Here is an 18,967-nt window from a genome sequence, read left to right as displayed (position 1 = left end):
AATGGAATTTTCAATTATGCTATGAGCATCTGGTCCATGCCATCGTTTATGGAGCAAGGCGCCGTGCAGCTTTGCAATGTCAGAAGCTATTCCACCCAGACAGCTTCTCCCACTGCTGAGAGAGGTTGGGAACGAGACCTATACTGACCAGTATGTTTTGTGCAAAGTAAATTCTGTGCCTTTTCATTTGTGAGGCCTTATATCAGTTTGTGCTTAAACCAGTTTGGAATGTATACAATAAACACTGTCACTGTAGCGGAAAAGAAAACAACTGACCCAGGAGTGAGGAACCTGCAGTCCTGCAGATGTTCCTGAACTATAACTCCCATCATGCTTGATTATTGGTCTGTGCTGGCTGAGGGAGATGGGAGCTGTAGTTGACCTAGGGCCAGACCACACACACATGGGAGGGGAGGGGAGGAGACATAACTATCCATGTGATGCTGGCATTCCAAGTATGGCAAGCTACAGTAAAATTTGATAAATAATTCACTTCAATTTTAAAAACAAAGGAACATATTTCTAGCACTTATGTACAACAGTAAGCTTGAATGATGGGACCCAGGTGGCGCTGTGGTTAAACCACTGAGCCTAGGGCTTGCTGATCAGAAGGTCGGCGGTTCGAATCCCTGTGACGGGGTGAGCTCCCGTTGCTTGGTCCCAGCTCCTGCCAACCTAGCAGTTCAAAAGCACATCAAAGTGCAAGTAGATAAATAGGAACCACTACAGCGGGAAGGTAAACGGCGTTTCCATGTGCTGCTCTGGTTCGCCAGAAGCGGCTTTGTCATGCTGGCCACATGACCTGGAAGCTATACGCCGGCTCCCTCGGCCAATAATGCGAGATGAGCGTGCAACCCCAGAGTCGGTCACGACTGGACCTAATGGTCAGGAGTCACTTTACCTAAGCTTGAATGAATGTCATGGGTGTCCTCTGGAGGGTGGAGACAAGGGGAACACTCCCCCTCCTCAGAATCCTAAATGTACAGTGGTATCTCGGGTTAAGTACTTAATTGGTTCTGGAAGTCCATACTTAACCTGAAACGTACTTAACCTGAAGCGAACTTTCCCACTGAAAGTAATGGAAAGTGGATTAATCCGTTCTAGGCAATGAAAAACACCCCCTAAAACAGCAATTTAACATGAATTTTACTGTCTAAAATGAGACCATTGATCCATAAAATAAAGACAATTATCAATGTACTGTAATATAAAATAAATAAGACAGCATTTTAGATGAAAAAAATAACATTTACAGTGGTACCTCGGGTTAAGTACTTAATTGGTTCCGGGGTGCCATTTGCACCCCAAAAAGTACCTAATCTGAGCGTTGATAGCGTGCGTGCGTGAAGCGCCAATAGAGTGCTTCTGCACATGCGCCAAGCACGCAGATCACTTTTGCGCATTTGCGCACAGCGGAACTCGGAAGTAAACACTTCCGGGTCCACGGAGTACTTAAAGTACTCAAACTGAAGCATACTTAACCCAAGGTGTGACTGTATTTGTTTATTCTGAAGTACACGGACACATGCACATCTAGCTAGCCAACAAGATGCTTAGCATGATCTCTTAGACCAGAGGTTTTCAACCTTTTTGAGTCCACAGCTCCCTTGAACAACTACATTCTTTCTGCAGCATTCCGGTGGGGCACAGGAGCCCAGTGGGGTGCAGGAGCCCATACCTGCAGAGCTGGCAACCTCTCACCCTTTCTTGCGTGTTCCCTCATTCTCTTCTTCTCTCCCCTCTCCTTAGGAGTCCTCCAAACAGCCACTGCTGCAACCCCTGTTCTCTGAGCTGCCCCAAAGAGAGATACCTTCTCACACTGCCCCACAGGGGCCTGGGACTGTCCATTCCCAACAGCAAGAGCTGGTGGACAGGCTGGCTAGGCTCCCTCACCCAGTTGCTTACTCTGACGCCACCTCAGTTCCTGGCAACCAGCACCCCGTGGCCAGCCCCAGAGGCACCATTTGCCTCTGAAGCTTGTAGCCAGGGCTGCTGCAACAAACAGCTGTGCAAGCCTTTGGGAGGCAGGCAAAAGGGCATCAGAGGAGGGAGCGAAGGAAAGAGGGGCAGAGGCCAGTGTTGCCCATGGCACCCCTGACCACCATTCAAGCCACCACAGGGTGGCATGGCACACTGGTTGAAAACCACTTTCTTAGACAATTCCTATTAAAGCTGCTGAAATTACATCTACCTCAGATTTTCAAGCCCATGCAGATTCCATTCAGGATGTTTACAAATTTAAAAGCTTTAGGGGTGAATATGTTATTTGGTGTGAGTTGTGGGCAAAAGGACATGCCCAAAAAAATACACCCATCATTAAACCTCACTGAACTATTGGACCACACCAAATTGTTTCCTGCTATTAAAATGGTATTTTTTACTGCAGTTTCCCTCCCAGTTACAACATGTACAACTGAACAATCCTTTTAACACTTTGCACAGGGTGAAGACATGACTACGTCCAACAATGTGTGATTGTTTGGTTTGTGTTTGCTGAGTGTCAATAAAGCTGAAGAGCTATCTCAAGGAGAAATTTGTAAAAAGTTATTGACCGTTTTGGCCAAGACCCCTGAGGATGCCTGCTTTTGTTTAAGGAATGACCCACTTTGTATTCAATTTTCCTTTGTGTTATGGGCAAAGAAGCTTTAACAAAGAAGTCTGTCTGGTTTCAGGCCTTATGCCTGGCATAATTCTTTGTAAAAAGTGTGAAATTCAGCCTTAGGGGTTTTTAATATGGTTTAGAGACTTCCATTACAGTTGTTCAACGGGCAAATTGATTCTATATGTCTTTCTAATAGTGCCTTACTCTTTAGTTGTTAAATTGGTTGCTTCTTTTTAGCAATGGTGCATGGGGTACAGTCATATAAAGGCTACAAATAGCCAACATCCTGTAGTTGCAAGTCATGGGCCTCCCCTGCCTACCAACCTAAAAACAAGTATTTGAGTGGGCAAGAAAGCCTGCCAAGATCCCAAAGACCATAGAGAGTGGAGCTGAACTTTCAGTATTCAAATGGAAGCTCTACTGCCCACCAAATAGATGTTTACCTATCCCTTATCCTTAATGTGTGTGGGGGATGGCATGCCCCCCCACACACACCAGTGATCCTCCCTTGGTCCCACCCTAGCTAGTTTTATCCATGCTTCTGGAAGGCAGAAAGACACTGGCATCTAGTCTTTTCCTTATCCCTAAACTTGCTTTGTTAGCATCAAATATGTGAACCCCATCTACAAGTTGCACCCATTTCCTGTACCCTTTTCCATCTCCCTAGTTATGCTCCTGTCCAGGGGGCAGGGGATGGGAATCAGTCCCTATGAGGGAGGAGTGTTGAAGGAGGTAGGAAGGAGTATTTTGGCACACCATCAGTGCCATTCTCCTTTGTTCTTCTGGGTTAGCTGCTGGAAAGCACCCAACTGTCTATCACCACCCGAGTTGGACTGGCAAATGCTATTCCTTCAATAGGAACGAAACTTCTACCTCCTGCAAACACACACACACACACACCCCTGATTCCCATTCCCTCTGACCTCAGTACTGTAGGGGTACTCTCCAAGTCTTTTCCCATATGACTAGCAGAGCAGACTAAATTATGCAAAACAAAATATATACAAAGTCAGACTATTGGTCCATCTAGCTCAGTACTGTCTACTCTGACCGACAATAGCTCTCCTGGGTTTCAGACAGGGGTCATTCCCAATTGCTACCCTACCAGGAAATGCCAGGGATTTAACCTTTGCATTAAAAGCAGGTGCTTATGTTAGTGAGCTATGGCCATTTCCCCATATGAATTTTCTTAGCACAGAATCCAGGTAACCTTAGCATAGAAATTTGGGTTGTTTGCTTTTTACAAAAAGCACAGAGTATGCATAGCTGGAAAGAGCTTTAAATCCTACATTACACATTTTAAAGAGCAAATTCCTAGCAGACTGTTGGATTTTAGAAAGGCACTGGGTTTCTCTGCAGCCTTGTTTTCCCCCAAACAAACCAGCTACGTGAAAGTTCAGCTGACAAAAAGAACCAGTAAATAAATATGTTGAGTGCATTCCAAGCGATAGCTCTGCACCCTCAGAAATAAACAGATTATTAACTTGTAGGCAGGTACACCAAAGGAACAGCACATTAGTGCAGGTTCCGGTGGGTTCCATTTGGTATCAATTAGCAGGGGAAGGAAAACAATTCAGTGCGGTAATGAACTCCAAATTGGGTGCATATTAGAGCAATTAAAAGCAATCTTTCCAACTGATGAAATCATTCTAATCAATCATTAAGACCATCAAAAAGTTTAAAAGGACTGGGCACAATTCCGACTGCTAAAATAAGATGAGCAGCAGAAGCCAGGAGGATGTTTCTAAGCCCCTCCCTTCCCCACTCCAACTCTCCCCCCACCCCTTTGTAATGCCACACTGACAGACTGCCTCGGAAAAGACTCCACTGCGGAGGGGAAGCCTCAATAATTCAACAGGAGAAAAGGGAAGAGCCATAGACTTCCTGTAAAGGCAGACACAAGTGCTTGGGGTCAGGGCTGAGAGTTGCTCCATTAAGGCACAGACAATGGCACATTAATTCCGGTCACAAAATTTACCGCAATGGGAAAATGCTTGACTGGACCTGTCATTTTGAGTGGGAGATTCTAAACCCTACCTTGAAAGCTGATCATCGGACTCCCCCTCCCCTTCTCATCCTTTTGATACTATTGGTTAATCCGAAATAAGGGCACTGCCAATGAAGCTGTCCAACAGCATATCTGAGACAGCTGAGGGATCCCCTGCAGATTGTGGTCGCAATGTAAACTGATATCATGCTAAAGGCCATAGATTTGGAATTGGGGGGGAGGGGGAGGTAATTGCACTCAAAACCAGCCAGGGATGTCCTTGCTGACTCAGAATAATCTCCTGAACTCTAGCCCAGAATCCACCATTATAGCAAGGTCTTTCCTACATCACAGCCAATGACTATTCAAGGAAGGAAGGCTCCTTTAACTGAAGAGGCTGCTGTCCAAGTGGATAAGCCCTGTGTATGGAGATTTCCAGGGTGTTGCCTGCTTTGCCTTGACTTTGCCTTATTGGTCAGGTTGACTTGCCTTATCAAAACCAGAACCTTGCCTTAATTGCTATTGCCTTATTGGAGCTTTGGATTTGCTTGACAGTGTGCTGTTTCTCTTTAAAAAAAAATACCTAAGATCATGCTACTTTTGCTACAACCCCAACTAGTTGAGTCCATTCTCTGGAGAAGAACATGTACACGACTACTTTTTCTCTTTTTCATGGACATGACTACTTTCATTCACACTGAACCATGGATGTTGAGGTCTTACATTTGTGATATGACTCTTAAGACCAGCTACTCTAAATGCAGAAAAACTGTAAGTAAAACTGCAGTGGGAGAACAGATTCTATCAAGAGTGCCTCCATGGCAGAAATGACCAACTTCAATATAATCTTGTGGAACACTGACTGTCCAGACAGTATGTCCAGGAGCTTCAAATGATCAGCTCTGTAATAAAATTGGCACCATTTAATAGTATGGATTTAACCTTTATGGAGCATGTGCACTCAGGCATATAATTGTGTTGCATCCAGATACAGACATTAATTATATTACATATAAAGAGAGCTCTAGCATTGACGTGCTGGAAGTGCTCTCTCTCTCTCTCTCTCTCTCTCTCTCTGTCTTACAGCTTGAAAACATGTTTACTATAGCAGTAAGAAGCCTGATAACATTGTTCAGAAGGCGCATATAAACCAAAGGCTGACAATTGGGCACACCTGGGCTAGGGGGGCGGGTGTGGGTTGCTAATTCCCTGCCACCAGCACCAGATGCCAATCCAGTTTCTCTTTAACCCTTTTTTTTGAGGTGCCATCATTTTATGCCACTACACACCCCTCCATCCCTGAGATTAATAACTTTCCAGCTCCAAACAGCCAAGCAGTCATGTTATTCCCCACACTGGCCCACCTGACTCCACAGTCAACTTGCATCATAATCGCATTTAGCTCATGCAAATTCATCTATACGTGCTCAGCTGCAGCACCTGTTTTGTAGACAGAAATCGTTCTCGGTGCTTAAAATTAACAAGACAGCCTCTTTTTTGAATTCACTCTTCCCCCAGTTCCCAGATGACAGGATTTAAACCCAACACTGCATTATGACATTGCCCCATAAACGCTCAACCCCAATAAACCAGCCACCAACATCCTTCACAATGCAACCTTTTACCAGCACAAACAATGAGGAATGTATTGCAGCTTAGCAAAACGAAGCAGGAATAGTGAGGAATAAGGAATGCTGAAGCTTTAAAAGAAGAAGTTAAGAACCCACCATCAACTTTTAGGATCCACTCCAGTCTTTTTCTTCTTTCTGCCTCCCTCTTCCTCACTTCTGCTGGTCACTCACATGTGGAAGAGTGAGGGGAGGCAGCAGAGACACAGAGAAGGCCCTCCCCACAGGGCATCCCACTGCCTTGTCTGCCAGCACTGGGAGGTGGTGCTGCAAATGATGTGATTTTGAAAATCTGGGGTAAGATACTTTTGGCTATATGTAATTTCTGCTGGCTTTGGAACTTAACCTCCACTGAAGATGTGACTCTACTGTATTGTGAACACACCTGTGCTTGGCAATAAAAAAAAGTACTTTATGCAAATCTTCTAGATTCAGAGGCATGAGAGTAGCAGTTAGATGAAAGGAGGTGAGGGCAATGGGGATTGCCACCCAGGTTCCTGTTAGAAAGCTGTAAGAGTCTGTAGAAGCACAGAGTATTTGCATATCTCATTCACACCTAAATGTAATTTACATAATATTTGCACGGAATACATTAAAGTGTTTTGCACCTCCTCTGTGCAATATTAGCTGAGAGGCAGCAGCAGTAGCAGTTCTTATGAGAAAGCTTTTGAGACCCGTCAGCAGCTTCAATATACAGGTGCTTTCGCTTCATGATGAAATATTTGTTCACAAGCACAAAAAGGCACAGCACAGAGGGAATTACTTCTGGAAGCAACTCGTGGCATGTTGGGGGAAAGTCCAAAGCCCTTCTGGATTGGTGGAATTAATCTGCACAGTTCTCTTTGGGTTCTTTGTCCTGCAATGTTCCAGATGGCCATACAATCAAACCTGCTTCCCCAAGCCTGGTGTCCTCCAGATGCAATGGATTACAACTCCCATGAGCCCTAGGCATCACGGACAATGGTCAGGGAAGATGGGAAATGTAATTCAAAACGCCTGGAGGTTGGGAGAGATTGCCACAAATGATGCTTCCATTGATGTAAATGCACTGCATTTCCAATATCCAGGGAGGTAGCAACAGACTCAAGAGAACTGAAAGGCTTTCAGAATTACAAAATAGCTTTAGAGTGGAGGGGAAAATACGAGCAATGGAACCTCAAAAACAGCCCAATGAGACCTGAGCATGCTCAATGGCCATGGAATGCTGATTGGGAGGGAGTGAAAATCAGGTAATGGAGTACTGTGGCAAAGGGAATGGCTGGTGGTGAACTGCAACCTTTTATTGCAGGTCGTCTCACTTGTAAAAGTAGTATGCACAAAAAGGACAACTTGCTCCATGCTCATGAAGAAACTCTTAAAAATACGAAACAGGTTTCCCCAGATATGCAACTCCAGTTTTTAACCCACTAGCTCTACAAGAATCTCACCAGTGCTTCATTAAAAAAAAAAATACTACCAAAGTATCAGTGGCAGAAACCAATCCTGAAACATCAGGTGTGGGGTTGGGAGACAGAGGTGAGGAGGAGGAGGAGATACAAAAAAAAGTGTTTCTGAGCATGGGGAAAAATACTTTCCCACCAGTCAATAGCTACAGTCAGCTCACATATCTTGGTCAGAAGCGGGTCATCAGCAGTCATATTTGTGACCCTTTTTGAAAAGTCATTAAAGGCCCATTCAAATCCCTCATAGTTTTAATGTTAATTTCTATATTGCCTTCTACAAACTCCCCAGGTAGTTTACAAATTCCTTGCTGTTTGACACAATTTGCAACAGCAAAGGAAGTTTGCAAAACAGAAGCAAGAAGCAGCTGTCTCTGCTCCCCTTGAGGTGAGCTTAAACCTACGGCAGAGGAAAAGCCCAAGAGGCAGGAATGACAATACCAAGGAGGTGAGCCCACTCAGGGAGAAGTTTCCCCTCTGAGCGCGCCTTGCTCAAAATCATGAACTAGTGTGGGTCTCGAGGTCTAATGGCACTGACCCAATCTCCCTGCTCCCTCTCCCTCCCACCAACTTATCTTTTTTTAAAAAAAGACTTTTCCTTCCTTTCTTAGAGGAGAATAATAAATGCTAAGTTATTTCAGAAACAGTCTAGGTCTGGAAAGAATTTAAGCTTCCATAGCACAAATCTATAAATGTTTAATTTTCTCATCTCTGCCCATAAGAAGGCTGTCCAGAAAATACATTATTACAGGAGATCTTGCCGCTCGCCCATTAAGCATGGCTGCTAGTGGTAAATTGGAAAGTAACGGCCATGGACCCCCATTTAGAAAGTTTTACAGGGTCAACTGAAGTCATGTCACCAAAATACCCCAGGAATTGAGGTTTCACAGGCACCTTTCCTCTCCTTCAGGCAAGGAGCATTCTGCTGTTTGGACGGTGTGGGAAAGAAGCCCTTTGATTCCCTAGGTCACAGCCAGTTTTTCTTCCTTGGTGGGGCTGTCATATTTCCCAGGGCGGGAGTTGAAGAAATTATCAGGAAAGAAGGGTTTTCCTAAGAGACAATGGAAACTTAAGAAAACGTGGTGGATCTAACCTAATCCAGCTGCCGTTTAGCTACCATGCTACGCCCACAGCCATAAAGGTTGTTCAGAGAAATATCCTCCTGTGTTCAATTATCAGTATTTATCTATTATTATTATTATTATTATTATTACACACACAGTTTTGCCGGAGCCCCCGGCCATTCCCCTCTGTTGGATGATAGAGCCTGCTGCATTCAGGTGTGATTATTATATTGTTCTGCCCGGACACTGAGGTCCAGTGCCGAGGGCCTTCTGGCAGTTCCCTCGTTGCGAGAAGCCAAGTTGCAGGGAACCAGGCAGAGGGCCTTCTCAGTAGTGGCGCCTGCCCTGTGGAACGCCCTCTCATCAGATGTCAAAGAGAAAAACAGCTACTAGATTTTTAGAAGACATCTGAAGGCAGCCCTGTTTAGGGAGGCTTTTAATCTTTAATCAATTATTTTATTCTTCTGCTGGAAGCTGCCCAGAGTGGCTGGGGAAACCCAGCCAGATGGGTGAAGTATAAATAATAAATTATTATTATTTAATTAACTTTATATACCAACTGAAGACGTCAGGGCTAAGCTAAGCATACAAGATAAATGCACATAAAAAAAATAATGATTATCAGCCAAAGGTCTGGTTGAAGAGGAACATTTTTGCTTTGCGCCTAAAGAAGTATAAGGAAGGCACCAGTGGAAACTCCCTGGGGTGAGACCTTCCTGACCTCTTGTGGAGGAGGCACACGAAGAAGGGCCTCAGAGGATGACTGCAGAGTGGATCGGTTTATATGGGGAGAGGCAGTCCTCGAGGTCGGCTCACACTCACAAGCCACACACCAATGTATTCCCTGGCCACATCTTCCCAGAGGTCATGCATTCCACAGCCAAGTGAAAGGGAACCTAAGGCTACAAACCTATTTGCACTTTCCTGGGAGTAAGCATGAGTGAACACCCACTGGAACATTCTTCCAAGTAGACCAGTGTAAGACTCTGTAAGAACAAATGAGGGAACAACCTCACTCTGTGCTCAGACAGCTCCCACTCGCCTGCCTTCTTACTTACAACCAGTCTAATGACAGCACTCCTTAAGCTTAGTGTGGCGTGGTGGAGGATGGGAATAAAGCTATAATCAGTACTATTTTTCTAGAAAAAGAGGCACCAGAACTCACCATGAACACCTCCCTTGTTCTCTTATAATGGCAATGGCACCCAGCTGAGAGGTGCTGGGATTGAGTTCCGGTCAGTTGAAAAAAAAAAGCCCTAGCTATAATTAATTGGCTTGGACTGTGATTGGCTTTGTCTCTACCTACTGCTAGAATCCCTGCCTGCTGCCCCTAGCAGCCCCAATTGGCACCAGCCACAATTGAAGTAGACATGCCTTGTATCGTGCTGAAAGGAAGGGGCAGGGTCCTGGTAATTACAAATATTGGCTTACAAATAATTGTTTGCAGGCCCTGGATAATTCCTCCTCCATTCCGCCCCCCCCCCCCCGCCCCCGCCTCCATCTTCTTGCCTCAGACTGAATTACTCCTCGAGGGCACATATAACTCTGGTTATTATATGGTATAAACAATAACTACAACAAATCTCTTAAAATGCATCACTTCCTTTGTAATTTAATCTTGAGTTGATCTAAGAGTAGGCCTTTGAGCCTTGCAGTTAATCTTATCCCCCAACCCCATGAGAAACTCAAAATGGTTCGGGGAGCTTAATCTTGTTGACTGAAAGCTCTTCATTATAGTTTCAAGTAAAGACAGGAAATCACAAAAGAAGTGGCACTCCCACAGACAGGAAAGGCAAACTCATTGGTGATGGGGAGGAGTTGTCTTTTTAAAGAAATCTTTCTTGGAGGGAATGTAGCTGATCAAAGGTAGATCTTTAACTCGTACATGCACTCACATATCTGCTTCCCTCCATTTGATACAAGAGGTGTTGTTTTTTAATGCTTAGGTTTTGTTTTGTTTATAATTTCTGGGGAAAACTTCATCTTTTTGTAGATTCCTATTGTAGATGCTTTTTTTAATAAAATGGTGAAAGCCTATTTTATAACAATCCCTGTTTTTGTAAAAACCAGTGGTTTCCTCCAGTCTTCTAAATGTTCAATTCCGTGGAGTTAATTCTCACACGGAAATACTGAAGTGAATAAACATTTTGAAACAGAAGGGAATTGAGTGTCCCTCACCCCTACTGTCAAAATGTATGTGCCCCACCGCACAAATTATGTGGGGTTGGAATGTGTATGTCTAGTGCCTGGGTTACAAATTGACTGCAGATCAGAACTGCTAAGGCATGTCTGGATGAAGTGGAAGGCAGGATCTTGGTACATATGAAGTTCAAGCTATGCAGATTGCTAGAAAAAGAAAAAATATGGAGATGGCATATTTTTTTCACTTCTCATTCAAACCTGAGACGTAGAATCCATTTCATAACTGGGATCTGCAACAAAAATTTGCAGTGTGTAATGTTCCAAATTTAGCAAGCCACACGTTCTTTCAGCACACTATTCAATTCTATCCTCTACCCCCACTTCACCAGATAGATATCCAACATTCTGTGCTCACTCCTCAATGGGGTAGTTTTCTGTGGGGCACTCCTTAGATTCCTCACACACACACATTTTTTGTACTTCTGCAAACCTGCTCCCATGCCAATGCTTCCTTCTTGTTTCTCACTACACCTGTTCTGGCTACAAAGCCATCATAATTCAGCAGCTAAGTTTGCTGTTTCTGTATTTTGGGGTGGGAAACTCAGGCTTAGGAGCCAAACACGATTGTCCAGGTCACTCCATCCAGGACCCTCCCAACCCACACTAGCACTTCCAAGGCCACACCCCCTCTCTAGAGGCCACACCCCTTCACTGGCCCTTCTCCACACTTGAGTGCTCTTGGGCTGTGTGTTAATCTCTTTTGCTTGCTTGGATGGATGGAAGATGGAGAGGGGCATGTGCAAAGCACAATGCAGTTTGCATATTCTCCTAAAACACTTGTTTATAAATCACTTCCTCATCTTCTCTGAAGCTCATCCAGCAAGATCTAAAGTTGCAACAGCCAAGGGAGGAAACCAGATTCAGAAAAGGTCCTGAGCTGAGCTGTATAACGCCTCTGCAGCAGACAAAATTGATCACTTGGGACTTCCAGTTACGAGAAGAACATTTTGCAACAGGTCAAACCAACATCATTTGTCAAGCGGCATGAAGAACAGTTTCAAAACATCATGTCAGGATGAGAAACAGATGCTTTGCACTTCTAAAGCATCTCTTTTTATGAATGGATGTGCATTTTCAGTCTCTGACAGCGTTCTTGCTCATATAGACACAGTCTGGAAGAACTGGATCCCAGCCATCAATGCCTGAGGGACATCAAAGGAAAGGACAGAAAGGCCCCAAAGGACAAACAGAATACAGGCAAGCAGAGATTCATGCCGGAAACAGTCTCAGTGTCAGGATTAACACTCGGGGTGCATAAAAATAAAGAGGAAAGTGCCTCTGAGCATGCACTGAGTACATCTCTCTCAGTACTAGGTAAGAGGTGGAACGGTTTCCAGAGCAGATAGAACCTTTTTGAGAAACAAAGGACTGCTGGCAGCTAGGGTGACAATGTATCCTAGTTTGTGGATGACAATTGTCTGTTTAAGGAGTGGTTCAGTCTGAGTTCAGTTTAAAGTTAAGAAGGGAGAGTGGGAGGCGGGGCTTGACTTTTCCCATTAACAGCCTGCAGGTCTGTTACTGTATTCCCCACTGCAATGAAATGTGTTGTATTCCTATTTAAATTACAGCAGCTATGTCTAAATTTGCATCCAGGGATATGAATCAGCATATGCGCAAAACATTTGTTCCTCCCTCTCCCCACACACACACCTTTTTGTGATGTGTTGTTGTTGTTGTTGTTTTGGTCATGCTTCTCCAGCATGACTCCTCATGGATGCCACCACTGCCATGGTTGTAAAAATGTGGTGAGCTTTTTAAAAGACATCACACATACTGCCCGTAAATGTTTGTTAAGTAAACACAAATATCTCCTGCAACAGCAAGTTCATGCGGCATAGATGACTGACTGACAATTTTAATTCATCACATTATTCTTCAGCTACAGGGTCAAATCACAAACAGGCCAGAATCTGAAGGCAGATGTGGGAATGGTTAGCTTAATGGTTAGCTTAATGATCTGTTGTGATATTCAGAAGACATCTTTTTCTAACAGCCCTTTCTCCTTTTGGTTTTGGCTTACGCCTTTCCATGTCTTCTGCTTCACACCTCCTGGATGTCACTCTCTTCCCCTCTAACCTACCTGCCAACCCTTGCTGCCTGCAAGCCTGTCATGAGCCTTTTTCACAGGCCTTTCCCTTCCTTCCTTAGAACAGCACTGTTTTCATTAATGGTCACTTGCAGGCACCTTCTCCTTGAGCAGTCAGAATGTTCGCAAACATTCCATAGCAGCACCATCAATGGGCTCAGGGCAAAGGGGAGGCAAAACAGCTCACAAGCAACAGCAGGCTATCTGTTTGTGTCCTGTGTGCTCTATAAAAATAAATAAATCACAAGTAGCATTTGTAAAATAACTTGACACAACAAACCTTGTTCAGGCACCTGAGACCCCATGGAGGTGACGCTGGTATTCAAAACATCGTTGACAGCTGTGTCACAGTACAGCCCGCGCTGGACATCATGCTCACTGTCTGTCTGGTCACTCTCCTCATGCCCGCTGTCCTTCAGGCTGTTCCCCTCCAGATCTTTGAATGTCGAACTGCTGGGTGGAAGAAAGAAGAGTGATTTACTCTGCAGAGTCGTGTCTGAAAACACAAAGCACCCCCATGGCTTAGAGGGTGTCAAAAGCCTCAGGCAGGATCTGCAGCATTCCCAGCACCCCGTAGGGAGCAAGGTAAGCTTTCTCCACCGGGGTGTCACAAGGGGGCTATTTCCACTACTAGAGAGCAGCCAGTCCAACTCATTGATCTTGGCGCTTGGCATTCAACAAGGCAGTCAGAACTGGAGGCAGCCCCCAAGGTGTGCAGAAAATTAGAGGAGATTCTTGCTCTTATCCTCCTGCGAGCCTAAGCTGTGCCGTAGCTTGCAGAACAAAGTGAGGACAAGGAGGGAAGCTTGAGCAGATCACAGCCAAAGCTCCACTAGAGGCAATATTGGGGTGGGAGGGAAGGCACAGGAGCACCTTCTCTGTGAGAGCAGAGTAATCGGAAGAGACAAAGTACAACAACAATCCAACCTATTCAGCTCAGCACAAGATGTACATCTCTTAACTCCTGCAATGGCACAGAAATAGAGGTCTCCTGTGATTGCTAGTGAAGTGCAGCTGAACATTACGAGGTATGCTTAAGTAGAACTCCCGGGCTAGGTTACTAAATGCACAGGAAACACCTAACAGGACACGGCAGCTGAGCAAGGAACCCACGGAACAGATGCAATATTTAAATGTTCACATCCTTGTAAGACTATCTTTCGCAACAGGCAATTTGCAAGGAACATGGTGTTGCGTGCACCTGCCATGGGCTTTGTGCTTGTGGCCTGAGAAATACGAGTCAGGAATTCAACCAAAGGGCTGAGAAAGAAGAAACCAGCCAAAAATTCCTGTGTCAGGCATGCAGAACTGCTGCATGATGACTGGTTTCAGACCTGCTTTGCCTTATTCTCCTCCCCGCCCGCCCGCTTGCCTTTCCTTTGCCACACTCTCCATTGTGGGAGGGATTCCATGTCTGATGGAATAAGAGGCCCAGTCAACTAATCAGCTGAGATTTTCCTGCTCTTCCCTCCCTCTCCCATCACCATGGCATTCAGCACTGTCACCTTTGAAGGCTGCCAGAGCTTCAGTCCCTGGTGCCATAAGAATATAAGGAAAGCCCCAAGACAGTGATAGAGCATCTGGTTTGCATGCTAGAAGGTCCCAGTCCAAATCCTGGCATCTCCCAAGTATGGATGAGAAAGGCCCCTGCCTTAAACCCCTTGGATTGCTGCTGCCAGTCAACGTAAGCAATGCTGAGCTCAATTGACCAATGCAATAATAATAAAACATCTGAAGGGCACCTGGTTGGGAAAGGCTGTTCTATAAGGACACTGCTTCAGGGGAACCACGGTCTTGCTGAATCAACTCAAGTTCCATAAGTCTGGAGAGAGAGAGTCAGGAAATAATCTACTACAATTCACTGCTTTGAAGCTGGCAAAGCCAAAGTTTAACCCTCATAAGGTTAAAGCACACAGAGAATAAGGAACATCATTCCAAGGGGCTTACACAGCTCCCAGTGACTCAAGCTAGGCAAAAGCCCAAGGATCTCCAGCTGAACCACCATCATGGACAGGAAATGGCTTCTCAACCACAAATACAGCAGACAGGGCACACGTAGGCAGTTAGTAAGGAAGGATATGGAATCCTAGCCTTTCCAAGCCCTGCAGTACATATTGCATAGTGCGTCAATCTCTGCTAGTCCCTCCCAGCTCCCATCATCCCCAGCCACCATGGTCAATTGTCAGGGCCAGCAACATCTGGAAGAGGAGCAGGTTACCCATCCTTAATTTAATGTATAAAATTTAAATTATAAGACTTTGCAAATCTCACCATACTCTCCTTTTAAAGTACTGAGATTGGAAGTTTAAAGAAGAGTGGGGAGACTTGTAAAGCTGTCAAATTTGGCCTGCAAGGCTGATCTGATAAAGATCTGGCCTGTGGATACAAAAAGATTCCTCACCTCTTAGCTTAAAAAAACTGTCTCACCACCTTCTGAGGCAGCCTGCTCCATGCCTGAACAACTCACACTGTAAATAATTTCTTCTTAAGGTTAAATCAAAATCCTCTTTCCTGTTTGCTTTACATGTGGAAGCTACCTGAGAAGGACTTCCCCACTCGAAGTCTTATTACAGCCAACAGCCAATTTAAACTCAGGAACTTTCCTTTTTCAGTTCTCTAATAGAGATATGGAGGAGGGGGACTGTGGCCCTTCGATGTTGTTGGACTCCAACTCCCATCACCTTCAGCCAACATGGCCAATGGCCAGAGGTGATTGGAGCTGCAGTACAACTGGAGGACTGCAGGAAGCTGTTGTGGAAGTAGCCAAAATACAGTTTTGCTTTCTGGATGTTTGGAATAAACCATGAAAACTAGAAGGCGCTGTGTTGAACGCAGCTAGACACTGGAAGCTGGAAGACACTGTTCTTAGTAGGAACAACAAGACCCTTCCTGCAGGATGACTTAGGAGGAAAAGAAGTTTTGAGTCTTGCCATTAAGAGAGATCAGGTATTGGTGAACACAACAGGCTCCTTAGTCAGCAACCATGCAAGTATAATGTTCCTGACTGGTCAGCAGATTGCTAAATGTCTAGCTGTCCTCCCCACATGGTCCCAGCTAACCAGTCACCAATCCTATGCTTGCATGATGGTGGCAGAAATCCCCCCTGCCTCCACTGTCGCCTCCTGTCATATTGAAATAAGTTTGGAAATTCCCTTCCTAACCTGATCAAACAGGTTAGCAAAAAAACCAGCCAGCAATTTTTCCTGGCAAATGTCTTTGCTGGCCACCACGACAACTGGGCCATGGAAATGGCTCACACTTCAAAGCCTTGGGGATATATGCATGCATCTGCTTGCAAAGACCTTTTCAGGTCTCCATGGAAACCAAGTGGACCACCGACCACGGGATGTTGTGCGGAACCAAGAACAGCATGCAGGAAAGAGGAGAGAGAAAAGCCTGGGATGACACACACTAAAACTGGAACACCTTCAAATGCAGCCTTTTAAAATAAAGACATCCCTGCAGAAGCCCTTTAAACCTAGGATTTAGCCAGCATGCACAGGAGGCAGGAGGCGAGGGAGAAATCAATTCAGAAAGACCAAACAGATTAATTAAAAAGTAAGGATTTTGAGATTCACACCACAAAGTTAAGGCAGCAATCACACTTCTCCAAACAGCGACGTTTTGCTGGATTAAAAACACACCGGAGGATTAATAGTTGACATTTCAGCTCTCTGATGAATACATCATGCTCATGACATTCATTAGGGCAAGACTTTCAGTAGCACCCCTTGGATGCAGTTTTTTTCTTTTCCCCCTCAGCTTTATCCCTTGACATATCAAGAATTCTCTTTGCAGATCAAGCATATGGAGCCATCTCTATCTATTACTGCATTTTATATCCCACCTTTCCTCCAAGTTGCTCAAGGTGGTCTATACAGCTCTTCCCCTCTCTATATTATCCTCACACTACCCTATGGGTAGTTGGAGTCCATCTGTAACATCATACCACTTTAAATATTCATGGTTTCCCCCCAAAGCATCCTGAGACCCATGGATTGTTAAGGGTACTGAGAGTTGTTAGGGTTCCCCTCATAGACCTCACATTCCCCTCATAGACCTGCTATTTCCAGAGTTGCCTGTGAAGAATTGACTGCTAAACTGTTAAACCACTCTGGGAATTGCAGGTCTGTGAAGGGAACGGGGGGGTCTGTTTTAGCATACCTTGCTCCAGCAAAGGAACAATCACACCAGCAGCTTCAAGTGTTCCTTTGAAGGCACATTGGTAACTTGCCCGACATCACACATGGCATCAGATATGGGGCAGGTGGGTATAATTTGTCAGGAATAGCCTGGCGGACCAAACTGGGATAGCTTCTGGGACAGACTTGGTCCACAGGCAGCAACATCAGAGAAACCCCTAAGGATCCCTGCTTTCTGGCTTTAGCCATAGAGCTCCCCTGTCCATGGTCCTGATGCCTTTCTCACAGCTCTTGATTTCTGGCTCCCGAATTTCTGTTTAGTCTTACTTCCAGGGGGTATGAAGCAGGGATGGAGAGAGGCAGGGAGAAAGAGCTGCAAACACCAAGTTCCATATAATCAAACATCTGGGCAATCTGTACTTTATATATACATTTGCCTTTTTAGCAGAAGCAAAGTCCATGATGCAAGAGGTCAACCTACAACATCAAACTCTCTCTTTAGTCCCTTTCCTAAAGCATGGAAAGCTTTTTCTGCAGTTAAATAGTTCTTCTACCAAATCAGAGTAAACTACCACCAAACTGTCAGTTTAGCTTAATGGTAGGTGCAAAGCAAAAGACATGAATAGATTTCTTCTACGGAAAGGACAAACTCCATATTGGACTGCAATGAACAATACAATGCAGGCCGCAATTTTCTCTACCACAGCAATTAGAAGATTGTGGTTGAATATCATGAGCAATGCAGACAAAAAAATATTCATTTCCTTTTCTGAATGGAAGCTGTCTACATGACATGCTCATAATTGCCATACTCCTTATATCTCTTTTACAAAATGGGAGCTTTGGGGCAAGGGGATAATCAGATCCCCTGAAAGGATGTAACAAACTGCACAGAACCCATTGTGCAATCCATCAAGTCCTCATGGGTGCACTGATTCAAGCAAGTTAATAGAATCATAGAGTTGGGAAAGGGACCAAAAGGTTCGTGAGTGGGTTTCCCCTCAGCAATTCAATGCTTAAAATGGGAGTTGTAATTAAGGCTGCAGTGTTTAACCAATTGATCAATGAAAACAATCAATTTAAAAACAATTTTGATAGACTAAAAGTGGCTTCCAGTTAATTAGGCAGAATTCTTTTTTTTACTATATTTAATGCAAGCATATCTATTGATCTATCAATCTATTGGTCAATATACCTACGTATATAATGCAAGTGTGCGTGCACAAACACACACATGCATGCTTTCTGCATGGCTGGCATCAACATCAGGCAATTGCCAGGGCCCCAGCAGCACAGCACAGTTTACCGATGCCTGCCATAGTTTACTTCATTAAAATGAGTGTCCAGCCTAGTTTTCCAAGCAGCACCAGCCAGCTTGTTGTAGCTACCCTTTTAACTTCTCATGGAATGGATCCATGAAGTCCTTTGGAGAGGGACCATAGCACAATGTTAGAGCAACTGCTTTGTATGCAAAAGGTCCCCGGTTCGATCTCCAGGTAGGATGGGGGGGGAGAGACTCTGAAATCCTAGCGAGCTGCTGCTGGCAGCCAGTGTACTGAAGTAGATGGACCTATAGTTTGGACTCAAAGCAAGGCAGCTTCCTTTGTTCCAGAGAGCACTTTGCTCAGGAGCTGGCCCTGGTAAACACAGCAGGTAGCAAGCACTATCTTCAAAAATAAGAGCTCCTTTCCATGCGGGAAGCTACAAGAAATGCCCCTTCTAAGATTATGAGCAGGATCTAACTAACAAGCACTGCTAGTGGAAGCTGGCATAAGGGCACCCACTAGTGCAATGGGGCTTTTTTCTTTCACAAGCAA

At 44.8% G+C, this 18,967-nt stretch overlaps 1 protein-coding gene across 3 annotated transcripts in view; it reads right to left on the bottom strand.

The window, feature by feature from the left end:
• The window catches only part of PCDH19 (protocadherin 19), a 144,427-nt gene that overhangs the window by 47,530 nt on the left and 77,930 nt on the right, over positions 1 to 18,967 (bottom strand). For 2 of the 3 annotated variants that reach the window (XM_035113429.2, XM_035113428.2), the window contains one exon: positions 13,289 to 13,461. In XM_035113429.2, the coding sequence (XP_034969320.1) occupies positions 13,289 to 13,461 (173 nt within the window). The remainder of the gene's footprint in view (positions 1 to 13,288; positions 13,462 to 18,967) is intronic. The other variant, XM_035113430.2, reaches the window with a different exon arrangement.

This window comes from Zootoca vivipara, chromosome Z, assembly GCF_963506605.1.
Source record: "Zootoca vivipara chromosome Z, rZooViv1.1, whole genome shotgun sequence".
Classification (NCBI taxonomy): domain Eukaryota; kingdom Metazoa; phylum Chordata; class Lepidosauria; order Squamata; family Lacertidae; genus Zootoca; species Zootoca vivipara.
Note: the sequence above shows the minus strand (reverse complement) of the source record. Positions and strands in the feature narration are given on the sequence as shown.